The sequence below is a fragment of the Paroedura picta genome, chromosome 3, assembly GCF_049243985.1.
Source record: "Paroedura picta isolate Pp20150507F chromosome 3, Ppicta_v3.0, whole genome shotgun sequence".
Classification (NCBI taxonomy): Eukaryota; Metazoa; Chordata; class Lepidosauria; order Squamata; family Gekkonidae; genus Paroedura; species Paroedura picta.
The window spans coordinates 59,669,082-59,692,566 of NC_135371.1; the positions used below are offsets into that span (position 1 = coordinate 59,669,082).

The following is a 23,485-nucleotide window of genomic DNA, read 5'->3' on the forward strand; positions in this document are numbered from 1 at the left end:
GTGCTTTAGAATCAGCACCTAGGGTCCAAGCTCTCCCTGTTGCACCTGAGGGATGAATAAACACATGGAGGAGCATCCACAACTATACTTCGTTAAGTGCTTAGCAAGCACAGAAAGGTCCTACAGGGGCCTTCTTGCAGTACACTTGGTGGCATAAAAGCTGCCATCATGCTTCCCCACTGGCTCAGGCTATCCTAATCTCTCTCACCTTTGTGGCACTCATGTCCAAACCAACAGCAAATGGAAGGAGCACTCTGACAGCTGTATCGAGGGATGCTGTTCAAGGATTCTGGGGAATCACTTAGCACCTCAAGAAGGATTGAGGTTCTGGGGAATCACTTAGCACCCCTTGCATTCTGTAGGGAGGCAGACAGCCCAATGCACAGTTAACAGCTTCATCCCCTGCCCCCAGCAGTGGTCCCTGGCCATTCCTCATGCACCAAGCCCCTTTTTGTGCAAGGCCAAAGGTGGGGCTCTGGGCTCCTATGGCTCCCTGGCCTGGCAGAGTTGGAAGTGGGAGGCACTGTTGACAGGTTGGCTTGCTCCTACTGTTGATGGTGATGAAGGAAAAGGGGTTTGGGGAAGGATGTCTTGCTTACTGTTCAGAGTGCAGCCACCCCTTTGGTTCCTGATAGAGGAGACAAGGAACATGTTTGGGTTGAAAACTGGGAGGCATGAGCCATGAAGTGTGGACTTTGCACTCGATATTCCCAGCAAGTGCTTTTCCAGTGGCGCCATTTTCTGCCCTGGGCATTTTCTGCCACCAAGGTGCTTTGCCGCTCATTCTAAGTCTGCAGACTAGGAAGCTGTTGTATGCCCTACCTCATGAATGTTGGGTGACCTTCCAGAAGCATTTGTAGGACAGAGAGGCCATGATTGGGTGCTGGGAGGTGTGTGAGGGCAGCCAAGGGGTAGGTAATAATTGGGTGCACCTTTAATTAGTTTCCTGAATTGCTAGGGATCCTGTGGATGTGGCTGGAGCTGGAGCTGTGCAAGGGGAATTACTTTTCATGTACAATGGCTGCCTAGGGACTACATAACCATTTTGGATGGTGCAATCTGACACCTGTTTAAGGTGGTGTTCCCATGCTGAAACTGCCTGGAGAGCCACCTAAATGCGGTCATGCCCTTCTAAATGCCCACGTAAGTGCATATGCAAGGCTTTGTGCTGGAGCTGTGCTGGTACAGCTCAGAAGTGCGGCAGTCTAATATCCTGTGCCTTTGTAAGTGGCCCTTACACTGGCATAATTGAGAGTTATTGTAAGGGTCAGTCAGCTCCCTGGGCAGATCTGCCTGGCTTTTTAGGATTGTGCTGTTAATTATCCTGGCAGCCTAGAAACAAAGGTAAATGCAGGAATGTACTATATTCAGTGACACATGAACACACAAAGTAGCCTTATATTAGTCCTATTCACAAATTAAAGTTAATGCATGTACAATTTGTGTACAGCATACACTTAATTTTGCTTTATACAAACATTGAATAATTCTCAAGTTGCATTCAACTGAACATGTGATTTAAACTCCACATTTACCAGATTTTCTTATTTAATGCTGTAATTTTTATGTCCTGTTCTGAGATTTTAATGGGGTTTTATTGGGTTTTTTTTTACTGATGGACTATTTGTAACCCACCACGAGCCGGTTCCAGGAGTGGCGGGAAATAAAAATCCAAAAATAAATATATAAAAATAAATCCTAGTGCCTGGTTTCATTTATAAGGGGACCACACACTGGCTTGCTCTTAAAACAGATATATACCCATACAAGAATAATGTGTGTACATTCTCTATAACATGTAAACAGGGTTACTATATTAGACCATCACTCTATGAAGGTCAGTATCATCTTCTCTGACTGGCAAGGACTTTCCAGCATCTCAGAAGTTCCCTTCCAAATCACCTTCACATGATTCATTTTTTTTGTTTGGTTTGTTTAACTGGAAACATGGGTTCAACCCAGGCCCTTTCGTTAAGACCACCTTCTCAAGCCCTGATCTCTGTATAAGCATACAGGTGAAGCTGCTAGCATTTACAGTGTTGCACCTTGCCTTTGGAATGCTCTCCAATATGAGACCTACCTGGCACCTATCCTGCAGTCATTTAGGTGCCAGGCCAAAACATCTCTCATTAACTCAGACTTATAACTGCAGTTGATTATATGTAGCCATTTGTTTTCATGGCCTGCATAGTGTTGATTTTAATGACAATTTCTGTTTTATACTATTGCTTTAAGTTCTGAAAAAATTGCCCCTCCATGAAGGTTTTCTCAACAATTGTATGGCTGGTTTCTACTAACAGTGTTTACTATTTTATCTTGCATACTCTACTGTTTGTTTGTTTTTTTAGTTTTTGGTCTCAAGTAAGTAAATAGCAGTATAAAGCAATTTAATCATTAGTGCATGATTAAAATGAAATGGAATGTACAAAAGCTACAAATATTGAGCATGAAATATTCACACACAAACTCCAGCTGATCCAGAATGCAATGTGCACCCGCTATGTGCGGATATTCCCTTTTTCCTTAATAAAAGAGGCAGCTCTGCATCCACATTCCTTGACATCCTTTCACATCCATCACTGTCTATGGAGAAGATTCTGCAGATCTATCCTTGTGGGTACCCTGCAGTCTATATAGCATGATCAGGCTGAAGATGATGGAACACAAATACATTTTTCTGTCAGAGTTACAGGAAAAGTCTCACTGTCTGACTACAGAAAATTAAAATGCACTGATTATTTCTTTCTTTTAGATTTTAAATAATGTTTATACCACATTTCCAGGAACTTGTACAAGGCAACTTACAAAATATAAAAATAATAAAACAAAACATTAATGTTTGAAGAAATACGCAGTTAGGAATTTGCACAATGAATTCCTTCAAGGAGTTATCCATTTACATACATATATATATGGAAATATAAAAGATCCAAATTCTTATTGATATGTCTCAACCATAAGCTCATTTCCGGCTTACAGCAGTCTGATTAACATTAGACCAGTTCTGCAGTAAAGGATACACTGGGCATCGCACTGTAGGATGCTGTCATCTGGGTGATTTGGGTGCTGCATTGCAATGGCCTGTGGAAACTCACTAAGCATCCTTTGTTGGAAGGCCTCCAACCTCTCATAATCATGTCCTCGACAAACATACTCTTTGTTCTGGAGAGGAAAAAAAGATGAAAAAAGTGTGGAACCTGAAGTGTTTTCTCATCATTACGGACAGAAATTCCTCTCAAAATAAATGTCCCTTAGGGGGATTATCATTAAAATGCCCACTTATTAATTTCTTCACAACTATCAAAGAAAATAATACTATTGTTGATTCTCCAACATCAAATTCTCAGCCTGGAAAATACTTTAGTTAAAGAATCCAATCTCAGAAATGTCTGTTTACTGGATCATTAAACAAAGCCGAAGGATGAAGCTTTATGTGGTGGTTAATTTTATTAATTACCAGTATAAGAAAAATTACAATAAAGCTGCATTACAGAATAAATACGGATGCAGATGTTGTTAATGATGAAGGAAGCTTTGACTCTCAAAAGCTCATTTCCCAAAAATCTTATTGGTTTTTAAGGTGCTACTGTAGTCCAATATAACTGTTTCTACTGCTTATCTTCTGAAAGGAACTGTACTTGGACACTCCAGCTGATCCAGAAGGCCATAGCTTGAATATTAGCAGGAGCCAGACAAAACATGCATATTATTCTCATTCTGCAGATGCTTCATTGGCTGTCTGTTTGTTACTGAGCTCATTTTGAGGTATTGGTTATCACATACAAAGCCCTTTATGGTTTTGTCCCCTCTTATTTGCAAGAATACTTTTCTCTTCATACTCTGCCATGACATCTTCGCTCACATCAGTAACGGCTTCTGCAAAATCAACAACTGCCTAGTATGACTCCCACCTTGTGGAATGGTCTGTCCAAGGAAGTCAGGAAAGCTCCCAGTCTCCCAGAGTTTATAAACTATGCAAAACTGAAGTATTCAAGAGGGCTTTTCTGTACAGGTGATAGGGTTGCACTGTACAAAACAGTTCACAAATTTATTTGGATAAATGATTGAGACTGTGGCCTCTACTTCTGCGTAAAGCTTATTGTAAGTCATTTCTGTACTGTTTAATGTATGATGTTAATACTTATGCAGCGCTTCAGTTCTTTCTGATGGCTCCAGACTTTTAAAATTCAAATGTATTGATTATTGCATGTCCCATTTTGCTGACTAGTCAGACTCCCTTTGTATAATCTACCTTGAGACCCTGTCAGAAAGGCAGACCATAAATTATGTACATAAATTATTATGTTTCAATTCTGGTCAATTGTAGAAAATGCTGGTATAATAATGGGGTTTTCTGCACAAAGATAATTTCCTGGAATTTCTACTGCTGGTGCTGTTGCCAAACATTGCAGCAGGAACAAAGCTTCCACATGTTTCCCTGAATTTACCCTGGCCCTGGCCTCTGTAGCTATACTTTCAACCCTGACACTAAAGGTTTTAAAAAACAACCAAACCCTTGAGTTTCACCAGATTGCTATAGCACTATAAAATGGTGATCAACTGCTACAATCTCCTAGTTTCCAGCTTTCATTGCCCCCCTTCCCAATTCTCTAGCACTTGTGTGCAGTTGTCAGGTGGAAAATATTATATAGCACTACAACAAAAAGGTCTAGAAACACATGCTGAAATGCAAAGCTAGGAACTAGTACATTGCTGCAATGGACTGCTATAATACTAAAAAGCCCTTGGGTGTGAATGGTAAAAGGTAGCTGTGGAGTTTGGCAGGAAAAATGCCAGTAATGAAAGATCCACACTTTCCTATGCACACATCAACAACCCAGCTTTGCCACTGTCTTTCTAAGAGGAGTATCAACAGATAAGCTATGTTTCATCCCACAGCACCTCTCAAGATGTTTTACAGGTAAATGCCAGCTGCTCCAAGACAAGTTTTATTATAGAGAAAGAATATGCACCATTTTTATGTTAATGGTTTAAATTATTTTCATTGTTTTATTACTTATGTACCATTGTTTTATTATTTATTATGTTGGTAACTACCCTGAGCCAACAAGGTTGTTATACAAATAAAATGTTTATTTATTCATTAAATATGTATAATAGATGAATTCTGGCATTATATAGTCTTCTAGAGCCACAAGTGACAATGCAGTGAAACATTTTCCCCAACAACCTCTTGAGCATCTTTGTGTACCTCAAAGAGGTCAACATGACTTCACCCTCCTGCCCTAACAGTTACAAAATAGCATTAATATTAAATAATTAACAAGTCCTGTGGAAAATATTTTACTTTGTATTCAGCAGTAGTATTCTTTCTAAATTAGCACTTATTTTGTCACCAAAATGAACAGAAAAACTCTCAAAAAAATAACCCAACCCCCTTCATTGTAAACCATCATAGTAATTCATGCATTAATTCTTACTCTGAATAGCTTACCCGAAGAAAGAAGGGAAATTTCCTTCCATAAAAACCGACTCTGAAAAATTCTGGTTCCAACCGCTGCTGTTCCATTATGTTATCAAAATAGGTAGCTTCCATTTTCTGAAGATGGAAAGAAAAACAATGGGCTCAAATACTGTTATAATGTTATAATGGAAGACCTCTGTAGAACTTAAGGCCTGAAAAATAAAACTTTGCCTTTATATAGTGCCAACCATGATATAATTTCAAAAATGAGATTGGATCTAGTGAAGATCACCCTTGACAGACAGCACTTCCATCACTAATGTAAAAATTGTCTACCTTCTCCCCACTTCTGTAACTCAAAGTGCCCCCCACGTGCTACTCCTAAGAGAGAGGAGAATGGTATGAGAGGAAAAGCCACCTGCTATTCATCACCAAATAATTTCCTATTGTGTTAAGAAATTTAACAGAAACTGGACAAAGATCCTACTAAGTTCCTAGAAAATGGGGCACCCTGCTACTGCTAGGAGGACATGGTATGCAAGTACTTTTTATTTAAATAATTGAAACTTCTTGTAAGGTAAAATACAACAAATAAACAGAGTTGGATCCAGCAATCAATCAGCATACAGAAAACAGGACTGCATTACGTGTAATCATTTTTGATTGAGTGGTATTCTGTGCAGGCACACACATAATCTGTGTGTGTGCAGGCCAGTTGCAGAAAAAGATTTTCAAAGTTTTCTAGTAGACTAGGAAAGCCCTAGCTCCTCCTGGCACTTTCTTACCAAAACAATCACATGACTAGGAGGAGGGATGCTACTTCTTCAGTTCTCTTCATGCCACCACTGGGTAACCCAAAAAACTAAGGTTTCAGAGAGCTCACAGTGTAGCAGGAAGGATGGATACATGCCTGCATAGAAGTCCACTTGATGAATAACTGTTACATGTAAGTTCAACCCCGTTTTTATCTTTCTGGTTTCTGTGCAGTCTCATATTACGAGACTAGTAAGCTCACAGAGTGAAGGAAGTGGATATGAATCTATCAAAGGAAGAGACCACAAAGGGCTGCCTTCTCAACAGTTATTTAGCATCACATATTGACCCTCACCCACAACTATCTTATAATGGAACAGGGAGTGCTCTACAAGTGTCACAACTGAGACACATGCAGGAACTTGGCAAAGAAAAAACCCAGCACTCTTTTGAAGAAAGCCATGATACATAAAGTGGTATTGAACAGCCAAGCATTCAGGATTGAGTGTGATACCATCTACTGACCCACAAGGATGGGTTGTGTGAGGACACTGATCATGTACAACATGAGGATTGAGAGACAATCCCTGGTAGGGAATCCTGTCCAGGGCATCAACTTAGTAAATGAAGAAGGCATAGATTAGAACCCCCAATGCCCCCATTCTACTGTTGGAACTGCTGCATACTAAAAAGTTCTAAATGAAACACCAGGGAAATGCAAAAAATAAAGTGTTATTGGGGACTGTATACAGGAAGGTAGAGAGGTCAATGAACAAGACAGATAAGCAAAAGTGTAGACTATATGCCACATGATCTACGCCTGATCATAGGTCTCTTCAAGTGCACACCATAACACATAAGGATAATTTTAAATTGCACCCTTTTTTCTATCCCATGGATAGCACTGAATTGAATAATCTAATTAATGGGAGATAGTCAGCCCCTCCCCCAAGAGAGATGGGGAAGATCTTGGGTCTGAACAATCATTACATATACGTTTCCAAATAGAACAAATAACATCCCCTTGAAGCCATTTTAGTTTGTGAAAATAGTACAGAGGAAAGTCTGAAGCTGCTTCTTCATGCATGAGGCAGTTACTATTGGAATATGGCCTGAAAGGCACAGAAATCCTTATGCATTTATGATACAAAGTCCTTGTGGTGAGCAGAAGAACATTGTAATGTGTGAACTGTGCCTTTAAGAGCTCTTTCCTTTCAGAGAATAGGGCCAAAAGACTGACCTCATTGTCTACAGAAGACAGAATAGTGGAATAGTTTGCAGTATGTGAAGAGAAACAATGAATCTTGAAGTGCTTGATCCTTACCCCTATGATTGCAATATGGATTCTGCTTATAATCATGGAGTAAACATGCAAATAATTGCTCATTTATTTATCAAGAAAGAATAAGTACATTTCACATTTCTAAGGTACCACATGTGACTGAATATGCGTTGTAAAACAAAGACACAAACAGGCTCATTGCACATACCCGAATCCAGCTGAGGCTCTGGTAATCATATAAACTTTCATACTGAATGGCCAACTCTCTGCACAATGGGATTCCAAATTCCCAGCTCTGAAAAACAAAGATCCAGAACAGGTGGGATTTTTAAACATACCAAAGTTAAGATGCACATTATATTAGTTATAACCATGTGATCTCAAAGGATGAACAGATAAGATCATACCCTTCTCCATAGACCATACTCCTCTCCCCATAACAAACACCCTGTGAAGTAGCTGAGGTTGAGAGAGCTCTTGAGAGAGCTCTGAGAGACTGCTCTGTGAGAGCAGCACTATCAGGACTCTGACAAGCCCAAGATCACCCAGCTGTCTGCATGTAGAGAACTGGGGAATCAAACCTGGCTCACCAGATTAGAAGTCACCACTCTTAACCACTACACCACATCAGTGGTATGTTATGGCCTTCTTAGCAGCAATGAGAATATTCTGAAACATTTTCAAAATATATTTGCAGTTTCTACACTGTACATAAATCTACAGAGAAAAAATGTTAATAATCCAGGACCCAGCAGTATCATTAATCATGTCTAGTACTTGGACCCCAAATTGCTGAACAATTAAATAAAGAAAGAAAATGTCCAAGAAGATAGCAATTAGACCATATTATTTTGTTTATTTATTTCTGTATTGGGTTATAGACAACCCCTCCCTCAGGGCAGCTCACATCACACATCACACAAAATATATATACATGTGTACTATTAAAATTGCAATTAAACATAAATAAAACCTTCTAGTGCTCTGATTTTCCCTTTGAGTTTATCTTTCATTTTGTGGTGGGAATACCCATGTACCAGAAAGGAGGCTCCAAAAAATTGGCAAAGCAGGATGGATGTCTAGGAAACCCTAATTTCTGGAGCTACCATATACTGAATTAGATAACTGAGTAGTCACCAAGGGCAGGCCTCAGACAGGTCTTTCTCAGTACTGGCTGCCACCACAGCTCCTTTTAACTGGAAACGACTGTGATTAGGCCTAGGGCCTTTCTGCATAAAAAAAAAGTGCTCTGCCACTGACCCATGGCCTCATCCCAAGGAAAATAGATTCCTTCAGTCATGACAGAACTGTTTCTACAAGACAAGATGGAGACTGATATATCCTTAGAAACCATATTTATAAAATTCATGGCTCTAGATCACAGTTATTCCTTAGTAAGTTGACACTTCAACGGAATCATTGGCAAGGGTCATGGTCGTCAGCTCTGCTGAAGATATTTAATAGGATCCTGCAGTGAAAGAAAAAACTACCCCAAGCTCATTCCTTCTTAGATGACCATTGACCCAGATAACTTTCCTGACTTGCATGTGTACTATTCAGCTGCTGGTAATAATAGGATATGGTTACTAATTGGAATGGTGCCCAGCTGTTTTACATGATCTTTGCATTTACTTGGCTGGGGAATTTCAGAGCAGTTTGAATGTGTGAGGATCTGACAGGATTCATATTGATGGAATTACCATTCTTCAGTTGTGCCTTTCATTGTTTGTATAGAGCTTGGTAGGAATGGTGTAGGAAGGAGTAACTGGAAGATTTATGAAAAGATGATTTATCATGACTGCAGCATCATGTCCAAAGTACTGGTTCTAGCCTTTCTGTCCATAGTGGGCTCATAGATTTATGCTCTAAAGTTTCCTGTGCTCTCTCCTGCTCTCTCAATTTTGTTGGCTGTTATGGGAATGAGGAAACTCACTGGGATGGAATCACACATTTTGTATTAACTGAGAACAGAGGAATAACAAGATGCAGTGGTGATGTTTTCAGTGGCAGCTACACACCTTTTGTAATATCTAGTTCTGTTTTTAGGCAACAGCAAAGCTAATTGCTGAGAGCCAGTTTGGTGTAGTGGTTAGGAGTGCGGACTTCTAATCTGGCATACCAGGTTCGATTCTGTGCTCCTCCACATACATCCAGCTGGGTGACCTTGGGCTCGCCACAGCAGTGGCCGAGCAGTGATATCAGGGCTCTCTCAGCCTCACCCACCTCACAGGGTGTCTGTTGTGGGGAGAGGAATGGGAAGGTGACTGTAAGCCGCTTTGAGCCTCCTTCAGGTAGGGAAAAGCGGCATATAAGAACCAACTCTTCTTCTTCTTCTTCTTCTTCTTCTTCTTCTTCTTCTTCTTCTTCTTCTTCTTCTTCTAATTAAAAAGATGTGGGTATGTGTGATATGTCAAGGCACTTCTGACATATGGCAGCTCTGTGAATTAATGATGTCCAGAACAGGCTTAACATTAACAGTCTTGTCAGGTCCTGCAACCTGAAGACTGTGGTTTCCTTCATTTAGTCACTCCATCTCATGTTGGGTAATTATTATTATTTTATTTTTGTATGCTGCTGTTCCCTTACTGGCTCTTTTCCTACTGCCTTCACCCTTCCCTAGCTTTATTAACTTTCCCTGTGATACTAGTACTAGAGCCTAAATTTAGTCTATGATTCTGTGATTCTATGCCAGCCTTTCTCAACTTTTTAAATGTTGAAAAACCCCTGAAACATACTTCAGGCTTTGACAGAAACCCCAGAAGTGACGTGATCATGCAGAATATGGTTGGGAAGCATAGCTGTGTATGTATCCCCCTGGGGCCTCTCCCCTTCTCACCTCCTCCAAGCCCATCATTGGCCATCTTGGGAGGGGAGGCGGGTCAACATGACCATACATGGTCATATCAGCCAACAAATATTTAACACCTTTAAAAAATATTTAAATTAATTAACTCCCACCCATTCAGGAAACCCTTCCAGGGCCATCAAGAAACCCCAGGGCCACCAAGAAATCCTGGTTGAGAAAGCCTGTTCTGTGTCATAATATTGATCTTTTTTGCATACCTTCCCTTTATTAAAATAGTGAATAATCTTCCGACAAAGACTCTCCTTTCGCTGCCACTCTGTCTGGGATGGATAGTGCAGGAACTCCCGAAGAGGCCTATCTTCCCACTGAAGAAGCTCACAATACAACAACAATGTAAAAGCAGCTTCTGTTGAAAGGAAGAGAAAGCTGTGAACACTGAACAAAAAGTTTCTGTAAGTTTAAACAGCTTAAACAGGTACACACAATCTCTAAGGTTTGAGGAAGAGAAAACAATTGCTGTAGTTATTGCAATGAACCTGATTTCATGCACACATACAGCTATTAAATACTGGAAAATATTAATTATAATAGCTAGATTTGAGTATAGAGATTAGAGTTTAGAGACCAACAAAATTTTTGAGAGTCAAAGTTCCCTTAGCCAATAATGCTATCAAAAGAAAATGGGCATAATAAGTATACCTAAGTTACTACTGTTAAATGATGTAGCTGCTATTTCAAGAAAAATTCAGAAGATAAAATTCTGTGTCAATGTAGTCAGTAGTTTAACATAAGCTAAAATGTGGAAGCTGAAGAAAATAACAGTAAGGAGAACTTTCCTAAAACAAAGGCCAGTTCTTTTACATGCATATAAAACTTTTTGCCTTAAAAAAATTAATAAAATTGTCTCAGTATGGCAAGAAGTTCTACACCCTATGGAACAAACATAAAGTTAGGATCTTAAATTTTATTTATTATATTATATTATTTTTAATTCATTTATTTTAAACATTTATTAACTCCCTTTCTTCCTCGCACAACTCAAGGCAGCTTGCAATATAAATACAACATTATTATAAAACAGCAATGATAAAATTCATAAAAAGTCAGTCACAATTTAACATCTCCAGGTAGGACAGCCAATAATAAAACCTAAATCAATCAAATCCAGTCCTAAATAAAACTGCCTTTAATTGCCTGCTGAAGATCAACAAAGGGAGTGCCAAACACATCTCCAATTTATGATATATTAAGATTTAGAGATTTTCTATTCTTTGGCTCAATCACCAACCTAAACTGAGCAACTAAGAATTCAGAAATAGATTGAGACTGGCAAAGGCAGCCATGAAGGAGCCAGCAAAGATTCCTAAGGATCTGTTGCCAGTGATAAGGATTAAGGTAACTCATATGAAAGTTGGACAGTGAATAAACCTGACAGGAAGCTGATTCATTTTAAATGTGATGTTGAAGGTAGTTTCACAGCTACCATGGATGGCCAAAAAGCAACTAAGTAGGTTCTAGATCAAATCAAGCCTGAAGACTAAAATGATCAAACTGTTGCTATTGTGTTCTGGACACATTGTCAGAAGACAAGACTCACTGGAAAAGACAATAATCCTGGAAGCAGAGTGATGATCTGCACATTAGCTGTTTTATGGAGTCAATTAACAATCATCCCCAACACAAAAAGGCAAAGGAGACTGAAGCAGCAACAAGCTTTTCTGTGCCTGCCCTATTGATACTGACGTATCAATAGGGTTGACTTCTGTTGGAATCATGGCTCTTCTCAATACTGGGACTCCAGATGAACTGGTCTTCCTGAATCAAGAACACCAGGTTGCTATCTAGATCTAGTGTCTCCGTAATATAAATCCTCTCGATATCAAGCTCCTTCAGAATCTTCTCAATGCTGATGGCTCTAGATATGATGGCATGCCATGCATTAGGCTGAACCACTAAGCCTAGAAATGAATTTTGATTTCCATATTGTGAAGGGTAGTGTTGGTCATGTAGAAATTACTGTAGGAGAGTTATTGATTTGTTCCTCAGAAAAGGAAGCACGAGGGTGAAGAGAGGTGTTTCTACATACAAAGGAGGTTTTCGATATTAGGAATATGATATTTTCCAAGAAGGGCTCTGGGTCAAATAAGATTTCAGTTGTTTAAGTTAACAGTCACACACTCTCAACTCTTTTCTGCATGGGTGTTATTTATTAGTTCTGGCCCCATATTGTTTCAGTTTATCCCCCGATTTCTGCATACATTTTTCTGTCTTTAGCTTTCACTTCAGTTTTGTTTGTTTTACCACTCTTTGGAGACCACTTTCACCCAAATCTTTTTTCTGAAAGCTGATTTTGAGTCAGCTTTTTTATAGCGTGTAATATTCCTTTTCTTTGTCCCACCCACCTCCAGTCCACTTTTCAATGACTGAGTTGTCATCATCCCCCCAAACAATGAATTCTCTTCCTTTCTAAAAAAATATAAGGGTGGATCCTCTGATGCCATCAAAAATGACACTAATGATAAAGTCCATGTATGGAATAAACAACCTGGATTTGCTACTGGAAAAATGCATGTGAGGGCAGACGTGCGGAAGAACCCTGCCAAAACTGATCCCAATGCTTGTGGATTGACTCCTCCAAATATCAGGATTAACTGAAGCATTCATAAAAGGTCTCAGTATAACTTAATTCCCAGAGTTGTTGTGGGGATAAAATGGGAGAGAAGAGAAGCTGCTTTGGGTCCCACTGGTGAGAAAAGCAGGGTATAAATGAAATAAACAAAATAACTAGATGGGCTATGATCTATTCCATTGCTTCTCTTGATCCATTTTGTGCTCTATGGAAAACTTTGCAAAACTCCATATGCAAGAAAGTCATGACTAAGCTTGTTTGCAGAGAAAATAATTATACCTGTGCTGCAGCAGTGTCATTCGACTGTGTAAGAGACCACAGACATCTGTAAAAACCTAGTGAGTGCATGTATGCTGTTGTGTAATGAACTCCTATGAACCGCTCAGCAATCACTGATCTGACTGCTGGTAAATAGAGGGCTTATTTGCAAGTGGTGATCATGAAACAATCTGAACCCACAAGAGTTCAAGCATCCTAAACTGTGATGTCATTTAGATAATATGTTACTCTATGGTACTATATGCCATTGGGCTGTAATACTTGATTAATAGATCTGTATTTTTTTTTTTTAAACAGCTATGTAACTTGAGTCCAGTGACACTTTTGAGACCCACCAAATTTAATTCTGGTTATAAGCTTTTATGTGCACATACAGTTCATCAGATACCACCTTTAAGACCAATGAAGTATAATTCTGCATACCCAGAATTAATCTTTGTTGGTCTTAAGCTGCCACTGGACTCAAACTTCTTTCTATTGTTTCAGACCAACATACCTACCCACATAAAACTGTGTAGCTTGTTACTTGTTTAGAAATCTTCTTAAATGCATCTTTAAAGTTTGCAAGTCTCCTTTCCCTGCAGTGTCATTTTTTACATACCTGTGTAGTTTTCAGCCTGCAAATGCATGTCACACAACTTGTGGATATAGCGGATATACATCTCCTCTTTGTTAATTTCAGATTTATAAAAATTCTGTAGAAAAGAAAACAATGAATATTTAGTAACTTGCCTAGGTGAAAATATTTTTAGTTATCTAAGTTGATGATTTATACAAATGCACTTAAAATATAAAGGGTTCTTAATTCTGGTTTTATTTTTAACTGTTTTTCTGTAATGCTTGTCAAAAATTAGGTTTATAACCCTGGGTTTATATACCCTTTTATAAACCCTTAGGTTTATAACCCTTTGAACCCTGGGGTTGGTTCTGACCCAGTTTTGGTTTGGAATTTGGGCTCCTCCTATAGAGGCATCTTCTGGGTGTTTGCTGGTGTTCAGTTGCTGTTTTGAGAGATGAATAGCCTTTGTCTGTATAATCCTAGTCAGAGGCCTTTGATATTCAGGGAGCTGATCCAAGTAAGGAGTGAGTTTCTCCCATAAGAATAGGCTTGATAGCTGGCAATGGAAAGGTTCAGAGATGAGGAGGCATATACTTTGTGACTGATAGTGTCAATCTTTTCCCCCTCATCAGCTAGGGAAGAATATGCACAGTCCAATATCTGATTTGCATCTCCTCACCAATGATGGAAGATGGAGCTGGATGGTTAAATAAATAGGGGCACATATCCTGTTGCACACTATACATGTTTTCTATGAATCTCAAAGTGGCCAGAGCTGAAGAAGAGTTGGACCGCAAATAAGTAACCATGTCAACAATACCATCAATTGTAGGGAATCCAGGTACAGTTTGCCAAGGATCTTGTCTTATTTATTTATTTATTTATTTATTATATTTATATACCACCCTCTCCAGGGGCTCAGGGCGGTTTACATAATAACATAAGAACAATACATGGAACATGGCTTGGCACTGATGGGTGTAACTTTAATGTCAAGTTTACTTGCCACACACATCATCAGTTACGTGTATAAGCACAGATCCTCAATTGGTAACACTAGTTCTGGCTCCCCGATGGACACCATCAGGGACAGAAATTGCATCTTAATCATCTTCAACATCATAAGGGGCCAGATGGCTGAACCAGGAGACAGAAGTATGAGGTCCTTCCATGGCATGTAGCATTGGTTCCACCATATGTTCTGATGGTTCTGACCAGATGGATCAGAGCTGATCTCATCAACAAGGTTCTGGCCCCATGGTTCCATGTGGGACTAATGTTCTGACTGTGATGGAGATATTTTGCACACTGAAGGAGATCTGGTGAGAGAGATATACACTGGAGATGGTATGAGGGGCACCAAACAGGCCCTCCGAATCTTGCCATACTTTGGAACCATAGATGTTTTAGGTGTCAGAACTGAAGTCTTTGGATCTGAGAATTTGGATCAAGAGTTATGCTTTGAGTTTTGGGTTTTTGCAGGTGGCTTACCACTCAGAAATAATACAACACTCTGGTGTTTGCAGCCTTGTTTGGGCCAGATCCAAGCAAGGGACTGATTGTGCCAATCTCACTGATGGAGCACAAGAGACCTTCTCCAAAGAGTGTGTATTTACTTAACATATGTCATGTGTGTAAGATAACCAGAAGGCACCAAGATTATCTGGCTATCAGGCAAGAGAAATTCAGAGGTGGTTGGCCACTGTCTGCCCCCATGTCACAACTCTGGTATTCCGTGGAGGTTACTTTCCAAGTGAGAATGAGGCAAATCTCTGCTTTGAGAAGTGTGGATTCTGGAGCACAGTCACCCTAAACCTTTTAAAAATGAATCTTGGGAGGAAAATCTTGCAAACAGTCTTAGAACTGGTGCCCAGATAATCGAAGACAGACTGTTTCTTTATGTCAGCAGGGAGGACGTTATTCCAGGAAAACACAGTTCTGCACTTTAATACTGGGAGCCCTTAAAGCGGCTTGATCAATTATACCAATTTTTCTCCGCTCCTGGATACTGCGGTGGAAAGTTAGGATCATAGTGGCTCAATCAGATTGGTTGCAGATAGGAAATTTAAACTACCCAAAATAAAAATGGAAATCGCATTCAGTGTAGACAGCAGGTATTTAATTGACCTGGGATTGTAATAAAACCTCCGTACAGATTCAGGCCACGTAAATGGAAAGGGATTTTCCCCCCCAAAGTGCAGCTTTTAGCCATGAGACTTTGTCAGCCCTGGCTTTTGAGGTGAATCATTGGCAGATGGAACATGCCACAATGTTATGTCCTTCCCCCAAACAGATGAGACATACCTGGTGCTCATCAGTTTTTGTCATCATGATTGAGGTATATTTTTAAACATGCTTTCTTTTTTCTTTTCAACAGGGCAGTTGGCTTGCACATGTTCTTCTCATCAAAAGAAGAACTGAGGGAGTATGTGAAACCCCTCACTGGAGCATGTGACTGTTAGGAGGGAAACAGCTCCAACACCTTCAGGTAGGAGGGACTTCTCCTATTATGCTAGCTTAAAATCTTCTGGTGGTTGGCCTGTGCATGTGCAGGTCCCATGTGGGACTGCATAGGACAACAAAGATGAACATTTAGAGACAAGAAGGACAAATCACTAGATTAGTTTTAAAAACTGTGCGTTGATATTCAGGCAAGGCCAATGATAAATAAAACATTCAGTAAAAGTGTAGCCAAAGTAGACAAGAGTTTACTTGCATCCTTTAAGATTTCCAAGTTAATTGCAAAAGCTGGAAAGCTACATAATATTGGTGAATCGTTGATTCTGCCTGCAGTGGCTGTTGTGATTTTAACTGTCATGAATCAGAGTGCAGATGAAGTTACCGAGGTCATCCCTTTGAGCAATCCTTCAGTATCAAGATGCATTGATCAAATGGCAGATGGCATAGAAAAACAACTAGCTGCACAATTGCAAATGAAAAAGTTTGTCCTGCAGATTAATGAATCCACTTTACATGTTAGGTTTTGGATGATAATCAGGTCTGTGAACAAATGCTTTTTGTCAAAAAGCTTATGACAGACAAAAGGTCAAACAATTTTTCAAGAAATTGAGATTTCAACAAAAACAATATTCCACTTGAGAATATATTGGCTTGTGCAACTGTTGGCACTGCTTCTATGATAGGCAGATATAGTGGATTCATTCCTCATATAAAAAAATACTGTGCCTGTTTTTCTGTTTGTTTGCTTTTTGCATTCACTGCTTGATCCACCATGAATATCTGATTGCAAAAAGAAAAACAATTGGAGGATGCCCATTCAATGCCCTTGGAGTTGTAATAAATGCTGTCAACCTTATCAAAACTAATGCACTTCAATATCTTCTTTTCTGACAGCTTTGATTAGAACATAAAGAAGAGTGCCTATTGATACATTGTCTTCCTCACTTTGTTGCACTTTGGGGCAGTATTGTGTTATTTCTGAGTGGTAAGCAGCTTAGAGAACAGATGATTCTGCCAAGCATGATGCATTCTGCCTATCAGATCTATTTGAAAAGCTGAATTTGTTCAACCAATAGTTACAAAGAAAAAATTGTAATCTTATGTCTTGCAAAGAGGTCGTTATTGCTTTCCCTGGAAAATAAATTATACTGAATTAATACTGGATATTGCACATTCATGCAGTTTCCTTCATTAGCCACGGTGGACATCAAACTTGCAAGACAATGATCTTTCTGTGTGTGTTGAGCATCTGAAGCATTTGTACAGTGATCTACAAGTTTGGTTCAATGAGATGAATACTCCAGATTGGGTGATGGATCCATTTGGTTAAATGCAGTTGATGTTGACATTACAATAGAAGAAATTCTCATTGAGATAACAAGTGATATAACAGCTCCAGCTAGATTCAAACATGGCAAACATAATTCATGGATAAACAGATAAAATGGATAGGAAGCATCCACTGCTCTGGAAGAAAATGAAGTTGTACTTTATTGATTTTCCCACTTCTTATCTTGTTGGTTTTATTTACTATAAAAACTTCGTAACTACCTTGATAGCGTGAAAAGAGGTGATCTTAGTTTGTCACTAACAATGCTGCAGCCAGATATGGTAAAACTTGCAAGTTTGCATCAGTCCTAACTATCACACTGAATCAAGTGCCAATTATAAAAATATTTTAACAGGTCTTATGCTGCTACTATATATTGATGTCTTTAAGAATTTCATCTTCTATTTAGGAATAAAGTACCGATTAGTCTAATTTTTATGTTTGTTATGTTTTATGCCCTTAAGAATATTGTTTGCTATTACACAATTATATCCACAAAGAATAAATTGTTATTGTTAGCTACTACAAATACTTTGTTTGTATGTTATTTGGTTTAGAACAATAAACAATGCTGATTGCTTTTTCCCCAGCTAACAGCAACTATGATACAGGCCACAGAAGTAAATGACGCTCAGAATGGGGCCATGAGCAACAAAGATTGAGAACCCCTGAATTACAGCAAAGCTTTTGACTATGTGGATCAAGAAAAACTCTAGTTAATGTTTTAATAAATGGGTGTCCCACGTCATCTGATTGTTCTGAAGTACAACCTATTCTCTCAACAAGAGGCTACTATTAGGTTAGAATATGGAAATGATAGATAAGGACGTATTTTATGTCCCTATCTGTTCAATCTAAATGCAGAATATATAATAAAGAAAGCTGGACTGGATTTAGATGGAGGTAAGTTAAAACTGAAGGAAGAAACATTGACAATTTGAGATTTGCAGATGTTGTCATATTACTGGCAGAAAATAGTGCTGAACATCAAGAAGCCAGAAGTAAAGACTACTGAGGAATTATACAACCTTAAGATTGGCTGTGAAGAAAGTGAAACTGCTAAAGATTTCCCATTCCTTGCCTCAGTCATCAAACTAAAGAGAGACTGCAACTAAGAAATCGGGAGACTGAAACTGGGAAGGGCAGAATTAAAGGAACTAGAGAAGGTCCGTAAATGTAAGGATAAGTTGCTGATGACCAAGATCAAGGTAACTTATACTATATTACTCCCCATTACTCCAGCTTGGTGGAGTGGTTAGGAGTGCAGACTTCTAATCCGGTGAGCCGGGTTTGATTCTGCACTCCCCCACATACAGCCACTTGAGTGTCCTTGGGCTCACCACAGCACAGATAAACCTGTTCTGACTGAACAGTAATATCAGGGCTCTCTCAGCCTTCCCTCCCTCACAAGGTGTCTGTTGTGGGGAGAGGAAAGGGAAGGAGATTGTAAGCCTCTTTGAGATTCCTTTGGGTAAAGAGGCATATAAGAACCAATTCTTCTTCTTCTATATGGATGTGAAAATTGGACAATGAAGAAAACTGATAGGAAGAATAGTGATTCATTTGAAATGAAGTGTTGGAGGAAAGCATTGACTGCTGAAAAGACAAGTAAGTGGGTTCTAGGTCAAATAAAGTCTGAACGCTCCCTAGAAGCTAAACCAAGTCTATTGCACTTGGATACATTATGAGAGGGCAAGAGTCACTGGAAACAACAATAGTGCTAGGAAAGTTTGAAGGCAGCAGGAAAAGAGGAAATAGGGAAAAAATTCCAGAAAAATCTGTTTTGCACTTCCAAATAAGTGTTATCTTAACAAATGTTTCTATAACAATAAAAGCAAGTATACATTAAATAAATGAGAATTTTGACCACTTATATTGTGGCACTCAGAATAAAATGAGAATTGTTTATTTTTTCTCCTCAAGAAGAAAACACATGCAGAATGCTCAATGCCTTATCTGTATCAGAGCTTACACCTAGAAGCAGCTCAAAGACTCTAATGTTTTCAAATGAGTTATTTTTAAAGCCTGTTTTTCACTGGTCTAAGGACACATTTGCTGTCAGAGAAGGGAGATTTTTATGGATTTTTTTCTTTCCCCATCAAGTCCCACAAAATTCCTAGTAATATCATGAGCAGGGTAGAACTTGTCGTTCACTAGATTCAACACAATAAAAGTAAGCCATTTGGGGAAACTAAATATTAGTAATTCTACAGAAATTCTCTGAATTTCTCTTCTAAATGTTGTATAAAGAACTTTAAGAATGGTCAATATATATACACAAATCAAACAGAAAAATACACACTATTCTTACCATAAGGTTAACAGTGCAGCCTATTTTCTTGTTCTCTGTTTCATCTCCCTTCATACAGTCCCTGTGGAAAAAGGGGGTGGCAATAGTTGGAATATGTATATTTCAAAATTATGTTTCAGAAATAAAAATAGCACGTATGCGGTTGGGAGGAGAATAAGCACACAAACAAAAATCAAAATGTTGTTATTTTTGCTGTGGGAGAGGTGTTAGATTGGCAGCAGTTCTAAATAAAGTACTCAGGCTACAGATTAGAGAAGCAATGACATAAACCCCTAAAAAGAGAAATATACTTAACACAAAACCATTATTGGTATGTATTTGAATCCAGCCAACTGTTTCCATAGGCTGATGGATTTTTCCTCGAATATCACTTTCTCATCTCCCTTTTCTACTGAAACCCCAAATGTTCTTTGAAATGCTGTTCCTGGGGTTCTCTTGTTCCCCAGAAGCAGCTTTTTGGGGTACAGAAGAAAGGGGAAAATTAGAAGATTTATTGTGCAGGCAGAAATCCTTCCACCAACAGAAACACTCAACGGGATACTAGCCCTGGAACCCAAGTTAAAATGGTAGTGCTTTTTTTAAAATTGATAAAATATTGCATAAACATAATGGGAAAAAGATGTGTCTCATTAGCACATATATCACAAGAACTATGCAATAGGTACCTGCAAATGCTCAACAATCTTGTTACCTGTAGTCAAGGAGGCGTTCCATCAGACGAGTAACTGATGTAACAAAAGAGATGCCAGTCTCCCGCCAAGTCTCCTGCTCAATCTTTTCCAGCAGGCTGTGTGAAATTAAATAGTATATAAATATTCCTTAGAAATATTATAATGCCTGGAAATTCCTGGAAGCAATTTTAGTACTTATAATACTTCCACACAAAACTCAAACAATCATCATCTTACCTGGGATATGGCCCAAAGAGCTGAGTTCTGATCCATGTTGCATGAAGTAAAGACAAGGAGATTACTATCTGATACATTATCTCTACTTCATACTAAGGGAACATTATGCCAGACAAGAGTCTGCCTCCACTCTTTTTATGGAACCCTAAATATTCAAACATATTTCTCTTTAACACAATGTAATCATATATATGCAAAATTCATTCCCACATTTCCTTATTTTGGCCATTATGAAAAAATAAATTTGTATTGGCCTTCTTTCTGTGACAACTGTTGGTTCATCATCTACCTCTCACCAACTATTTTGGTCCATGGAAGCCCATCAGCTATCATATAATGCGAGAAGGATTGTATACAAGCACTGGCATCTTATACAAGACAAATATGGGCACTGATCCTCTCTTGTTCACAGGGTCTAAATACTAAATCACCAGCCTTAGTTGCTTTGGTGATGCCCTGCTCTAAGAGATTAATAGAGGGAGTGCATCTCTATTGATTCTCCTGGGCATCTCAGCAGCTTTAGATATCTTCAGTCATGGCATCCTTCTGGCCCACCTTTCTGGCCTGGGATTGGGAAGAACCATTTTGTGGTAGAACTAGTTGTTGCTTATTATTGTCACAGACCAACAGAACTATTACGTGGTGGTTCTCGTCTGACCTGTTTAGGTAGTCCAATAATTTTGGATACATTTATTTGGCTGATGGCCTCATTGATGGTATATTTTGTTTCTAACATCTTAAGTTTGTTCTCCAGTTCCTCAACCACATTTTTTGATCCTGCATTTCTCCTAAACTTTGTAAAATTAATTCAGGCTTTTTTCATTAATCTTATTTTCTATAGATTCAACCTTGCTATTTAATATTGCTACTTACTTTTAATTTTTTTTAAATTTTTATTCCTCAAATGCACTAAACTCATCTCACCTGCTGTCCAAAGACAAAACCGCATTTGTAGGAGAATCTTCACCAGGCTATAGGGGTATAGGGTTTATTTTGGGTGGGGGGAATTATTTAGTTTTCAACATTGCTGTACTAATTTATTTTCATTATAATTTTTATCTTCTCATACATAAATTAATTTAATAATTTAGGGTGATTATATCCAGAGGCCAAGTCTTCTTATAGAAACTAATGTCCCTTTAAAGTTTAAAGGTCAGAAGCTCTGCAAATCATCTGGAGTGTGCTCTCTTCTCCCTATCCATTCCTGCTGCGTCCTCAGCTATTCTCAATTTCAATATTATCAGAAGTGGAAATACTAGAATAAAGAATAGTTAGGGGTGGTGGGGGCGGCGGCTTTCTACTCTTGGCTATTGTAAATCCAGTCCAAAAAATATCAGGCATTTTACTAAATTGGCTAAATTCAGTCGTACATCCCTCAAATACTGACTATGGAACAGTAACTGAGATCAAAAGGATCCCTCCCCCAAAACAGCTGACAAAAGAATCTTTAAATGCATTTATAAAAAAAGAAGAAAGCCATTGGAGATTGAATTGTTCTGTGGACTAATTGTTCTGTATATTTGTCACTGTACCGCTATCCAAAAAGCTATTACAATAATGGCTTCCTTCTTAAGTGCTAGTATACACAATGTATACAACTTATAAACAGTATTAATACTAATTTCTTGTACAATCTAATGTATTTTTCATATTGAAAAACTCAACAATTTTCTGACTTTTCTTTCTGAAATGAACTTTATGCTGTGACCTGAGTTCTTTTTTAGTGCTTTTTGGAGAAAGATTTTAATCACCATGCTAATATTTTGCATGTGTTTATTAAAAGGTTTCCTGTAATATTAAGAATAAGGCTTACAGCAGACTGAAGAGCTCCCGATAGTTCTCATCGCCTTTTCCTTCTGATACCAAGCTGTCCAATTTATCAATCAACTCTGCTTCCACCTTAATCAAAGAGAAATAATCCATAAAATCAGATTTATCTTTGTAAATCCCAAACATTAGTGAGGTTGGGAAAATTATATTTTATGGTAAGGATGTTCCACCCTAAATGAAAGCACTAGTAGTAAAGCCCGTTGTGTGCTGTAATACAACGGGCACTAGCTCATGGTTTGGTGTGGATTTTCTGCCTCACTTGAAAGCTGACAACCCTAAGAGGAGGTCTCTGTGTGCACAGCAGTCCTAAGCCAAGTCAGGTTTAAGCACACCTAGGAACATGTTTCAGAACATAAATCTACACCTATCTGGCAACCTTACTTCCTCTCTGCAATGTTTTCTTGACCTGAAATAGGCTGGGGCATTATCTCGCTGGTTGGGTGGCTGCAGAGGCATTATACCCTTTTGAGGCTCCACTTTCAAACCTCAAAGGATATTTCTAACCCAGGGGTAGCCAATCTTCAGGTGGGGCCTGGAGATCTCCTGGAATTACAGCTCATCTCCAGACTATAAAGATCAGTTCTCCAGGCAGAATTAGCTGTTTTGGGGGATAGACAGGGCTGTTGTGCAAAAGAAACATTTGAGGCCTCCCACAACAGTTAGGCAGAAAGGGAAAGCTTTCCCCCCTCAAAAGGAAAGCACACCCATGCCCACAGATTCCCTGTGTTGCTCTCGGAAATGTATCCCTCACCTCAGTCAGTGGCTGTTAGAGGCTTCCTTCATAGCAGGCCTGAAGGGAGGAGAGGGTGCGGAATCCTGAGCAAGAGCAGCAATTGGCCCTGAGGGGGAAGAGATTCCACCAATAGGAGGTTTTGGAACCTTCAGTATTTTGTCAGGATCACAATTTTATGTA

The 23,485-nt window shown here is 38.9% G+C and overlaps 1 protein-coding gene across 11 annotated transcripts in view; it reads right to left on the bottom strand.

The window, feature by feature from the left end:
- Positions 1 to 23,485, bottom strand: part of DOCK3 (dedicator of cytokinesis 3) — a 292,500-nt gene that overhangs the window by 55,626 nt on the left and 213,389 nt on the right. For 9 of the 11 annotated variants that reach the window (XM_077325925.1, XM_077325933.1, XM_077325923.1 and 6 more), the window contains 9 exons: positions 22,556 to 22,641; positions 20,743 to 20,769; positions 20,526 to 20,621; positions 19,835 to 19,895; positions 13,776 to 13,869; positions 10,524 to 10,672; positions 7,669 to 7,755; positions 5,456 to 5,560; positions 3,021 to 3,162 (listed from right to left, as the gene is read on the bottom strand). In XM_077325925.1, coding sequence (XP_077182040.1) covers positions 3,021 to 3,162; positions 5,456 to 5,560; positions 7,669 to 7,755; positions 10,524 to 10,672; positions 13,776 to 13,869; positions 19,835 to 19,895; positions 20,526 to 20,621; positions 20,743 to 20,769; positions 22,556 to 22,641 — 847 coding nt within the window. The remainder of the gene's footprint in view (positions 1 to 3,020; positions 3,163 to 5,455; positions 5,561 to 7,668; positions 7,756 to 10,523; positions 10,673 to 13,775; positions 13,870 to 19,834; positions 19,896 to 20,525; positions 20,622 to 20,742; positions 20,770 to 22,555; positions 22,642 to 23,485) is intronic. The other 2 variants (XM_077325924.1, XM_077325927.1) reach the window with 1 other exon arrangement.